The sequence below is a fragment of the Sinocyclocheilus anshuiensis genome, unplaced genomic scaffold (genome assembly GCF_001515605.1).
Source record: "Sinocyclocheilus anshuiensis isolate Anshui unplaced genomic scaffold, SAMN03320099.WGS_v1.1 scaffold1303, whole genome shotgun sequence".
Classification (NCBI taxonomy): domain Eukaryota; kingdom Metazoa; phylum Chordata; class Actinopteri; order Cypriniformes; family Cyprinidae; genus Sinocyclocheilus; species Sinocyclocheilus anshuiensis.
Window position 1 is genome coordinate 799,186 of NW_015537954.1, and position 4,329 is coordinate 803,514.

A 4,329-nucleotide genomic window follows, 5' to 3' on the forward strand; every position below is an offset into this window, starting at 1 on the left:
TTATTTATTTATTGTTAGTGCATGCTTTTGTATTATCAGGATACAAGTTACACATTTCTGTACATTAAAAAAAATCACAAATGCATTAGCGTATTTAATATGACAATTTTTTCCACAGTCTGTCCAATATTTCTTCTTATTTGAATTAGAAGTAGGCTAGTTGAAGAAGTGATATTGACTGGTACAGTTTTAATAGATGTTATACCGTAGAAGTGTTGTTCGTGATTCTTGAGAACATTAAAAGTGACTTTGTGAAAGAAAAATTGCCGTGAAACTTCATATTGTTTTTTAGAACTGTTAAAGCTTTTTACATAGACTTTTCATGTAAAAAAAAAAAAAACTACTGAATTATTAATGAACCTAAAAGAGTGTTAAGGTGTGAGGAAGAGGAGGAGCTTCATCTGTCGAGATGCGCACAGCTGTGGCTTCGCTGGACTGAACATGTGAGATGATGACGGACTGAATTTGACATTTTTAAATTGAATTCAGTCTTGCACTCTTGTGAGAGATTGTTGTGAATCCGGAGTGAAATGACGCGTCTCCTGCGCGCACCGCTTGGCGTCCTGTGCGTGTTTCTGTGGACGTGCTGCTTGAACGCGTCTGACGCGTCTGACGCGTGAGTGTTTGTGCATCTGCGTCTCTTCTGAGGTTACTCTGATCTCAGATCAGCTGCTGGTTTACTGCTAACGCTTTACAATAAAGGCTCGCTTCTTAACATTAGTTAATGCATTAACTAACATGAAATAAATATGAACGTATTATTTTTTACAGCATTTATTTTTTTTTACCTTTGTTAATCTTAGTTAATCAAAACAGGCGACAATTGTTCGTTGTTTAACTAATATTTAACAGATGCAACTTTTGATTTTAAAAATGTATAGTAAATTCAGAAATGAACTAAGATTAATAAGTGCACTGTAATGTAACTGATGCAACCTTATTGTAAAGTGTTACTTTTTTACTGATCCAAGTTGATTAAAGCGAAATGACTCGAATCTCAAGTTCGAATTAATTTTATTATTATGAGAGACATTAATACTCTCAAAAATGCTTTGATGGATTTAATGCTAACACCCTGACACTTGTGAAAGTTTTCCTGTCTGTAATACATAAAGCAGCTCTTGTGACTCTTTTCTAAATGTCTCATGTGATAACCTGATTTTCTGTGTCATGGTCATACCACTACAAATATTACGTTTTTTGCATTTAATATTTCTTAAAGGGGTGCTTTACTCAAAAATAAAAATTGTTGAAAATGCACTCACCCTCAGTTCATCCGAGATCAGAATGAGTTTGTTTCTTCATCAGGTTTGGAGAAATGTAGCATTGCATCAGTGTCTCAGCAATGGATGCTCTAAACGCTGCTTGATCTGTGCAGATTTCTCTCCTGATTCAGACCAGAACACTTTTTCACTGGAGGAAGTGTTATTATGGATTATGGACTCTATGTATTTTAGTTAAAAACGTCTTAATGCTGGATTTGTTTCAGCTTTTGTCTTCTCCAGATGTTAACTGATGGACTGGAGTGCTGTGGATTACTTGTGGATTATTGTGATGTTTTTATCAGCTGTTTGGACTCTCATTCTGACGGCACCCATTCACTGCAGAGCATCCATTGCTGAGACACTGATGCAATGCTACATTTCTCCAAACCTGATGAAGAAACAAACTCATTCTGATCTCGGATGAACTGAGAGTGCGTGCATTTCCAGCAAATTTTCATTTTTGGGTGAACCATTCCTTTAAGGTACTTCTCCAGTATTTTCTGTATAACGTCTGTGTCTGTCTCTGTCAGTGAGGATTGTCCAGAGAATAAGATCCTGACCGTGGAGTATCCGTGTACGAGAGCTGGAGGTCAGAGAGGTCGCTGTCTCAGGTACACCCCTAAATATAACACATTCAGTGTTCAAGCTTCACTTAAAACTGTTTAATGACTTTAATGTCGTCTGTAGAACTGATTTATAATTGAATTGAGTTCATTTAATAATTGATGAACTTTGCAACATTAACACTTATTATTTCTGTAAAGCTGCTTTGTAAAAATAAAAGTGTGACTTGAAATAAATGTGACTTGACTTAAAGAGAGAAAATAGTGTTTCATGTTTGTAGTGAATGTGATTGGGGAATCTCATGGGATTTGTTTAGCCGAGCGTGGGAACGTTGGTCATCCGTCTGTGACGTGATTACAGTAGGTGTGTTTGGCTTCATTAATGATCAGAGGCAGGAGATTCATGTGACCTTCATCATGTGAGTTCTCAGGCGCAGAGAAATTAAAGAGACATTTCTGAGAATCCTATCAGTGTTGATACATTTACACTGATGATAGTGACTGTAGAATTTCTGAGTGTGAAACCAGTTTATATGGAACCCCAAAGCCACATAGTGATGGAAAAATTATATTTCCATGCTTTTGCATTCACTCTAATAACTTTTGTGTTCCCTCTAAAAACTTAGAGTACTTTTGCAATAAAACACAACTTTTACTTGCGAGAAATACAGCTGAAATACAGTTTTTCCTCTTATAGCGGCTCTATAAGTTGAAAGCGTAGTTTTTACATTTTTGTATTTCATTTTGCCTTGTTTTCCAGTAAAAAAAATAAAATACAAATCTTGAAACAGGATACTTCTGCTTGAGAATCAGCACTGCATTGAGACTTGTTTTCATAGATTGTGTCTTGAATATAAGTATATTCATATTCTGTCTGACTCTTTGACTTGTTTAAGTTTGAGACGAGTTAAAGACTGAATCTGACAGCGCGGTACGATGAAATAGAGTTATTCCTGAAACAGTCTATGAGTCCCAGTGTCTTTTCTCAAAGCATTTAGAGATATTTTAACAGCAAAGCAAAACGGAAACACTCAGGAATGTGAGTTTTTGTGGTGAGAGTAGTATATAAGTACAGTAGATACTGACATTGAGCTTTGTGCAGTGCATGATATACAGCATATAAAGCTGATTTTACAATTTGTACAATCTGTCTGCAACATAAACTGGAGCGCAGAAATTATGATCTTTTTAATTAACACCACACATGGAAGCACAGCTCATAATTAATTTTTACACATTTATTATGTGTAGAATTCCCATGTGGCCTGTTTATGCGCTATAAAAACTGATGTTCTTCCTTGTGTTTTTGTTTTGTTTTCCAGTACAAAACAATATAATTTTTTTTTAACCAAGACACATTTATTGGAGATGCAGAATGACAGAAAGATATTTGTTTTCTGAGAAATGAATCAAAATTAAGCATGTTTATGCCTAAAACAAGAACTAATATGTCAGTGGAGTCAGAAAAAATGTGAACTTAATTCAAAGGGAAAACAAGTTGATTTATTTTTATGAAAGCTTGTTTCACACACAGGATGAAAAAATAAAGTTGATTACAACTTTTTTTCTGACAATTCAAATTTCTTTTAATTTTTTTAAATAAAATAATTGCTGTAAAAAGCTGTTAAAAAACAATGCTAAAATTAATGTCCTATTTTCTTCATTTCAAATGTTAAATCACTGATCTTTTGTTTTGGTGTAAAACCACTAATATCTTCTGCTTCTACATGTTTATATTTCTAATGTAAAAATAAAAACACCAGATCATGAGCACGTAAATGAACACAGTGCCACACTTTACTCTGAAACATGCAGCACATTTGATGCGAGATATGATCATTGGAGTAAGCCATATTGTGACTTCAATTTAATTTCTATATATTAGAAATAATGTTAGAATATAACTAGAGAGCCAGAGTGAGATCTGATTGAGCCATGTGTGTTATTCTGTGCAAATGAAGACCGTGTGTGTGTGTGTGTGTGTGTGTGTGTGTGCGCGCGTGTATGTGTGTGTGTGTGTGTTGAGAGAGGTCAGATTCTTAAGGAGCAGCAGAGGTCAGTAGGTCAAGGGTCACAGGAACCGATCTGACATGGTCATGACACAAACGTCCAGAAGTGTGTGCTTTATTACAGTGCTTTGTGTTGGTCTGAAGCAGGGAAATTGCTCTGATGAAGACGGTGTTGTAGTTGTATGTGAACATCATAAACCACTGTAGGAGTTGAGAATGGAGAGATGAAGTGTGGGAAAACAGAAACACAACAGAGGATGATGATGATGGTGACAGGAGAGAGAGAACATGATGAAGAGAGGAAAGATCGTCTGACTTCTGGACGAGTGTTGAGAAAATAAACACTCAGACCGCTGACACACACTTTCATCATGTCACAGATCAATTCATATGAAAAGCAGTGAAGTACTGAGGGCAGACTTATTTATTTACATTTTTTTTTTTTTTGTCAATGATATACATTAAAAAAAACAACATTTTTTGGGGTTTTTT

At 35.3% G+C, this 4,329-nt stretch overlaps 1 protein-coding gene across 1 annotated transcript in view; it reads left to right on the forward strand.

Annotated features, from left to right (window-relative positions):
- The first annotated feature begins 388 nt into the window (after positions 1–388).
- The window catches only part of LOC107665477 (collagen and calcium-binding EGF domain-containing protein 1-like), a 13,393-nt gene continuing 9,452 nt past the window's right edge, over positions 389–4,329 (forward strand). Inside the window, exons 1-2 of the mRNA XM_016456383.1 lie at positions 389–616; positions 1,796–1,876. Of these exons, the coding sequence (XP_016311869.1) occupies positions 531–616; positions 1,796–1,876 (167 nt within the window). The 5' untranslated portion in view covers positions 389–530. The remainder of the gene's footprint in view (positions 617–1,795; positions 1,877–4,329) is intronic.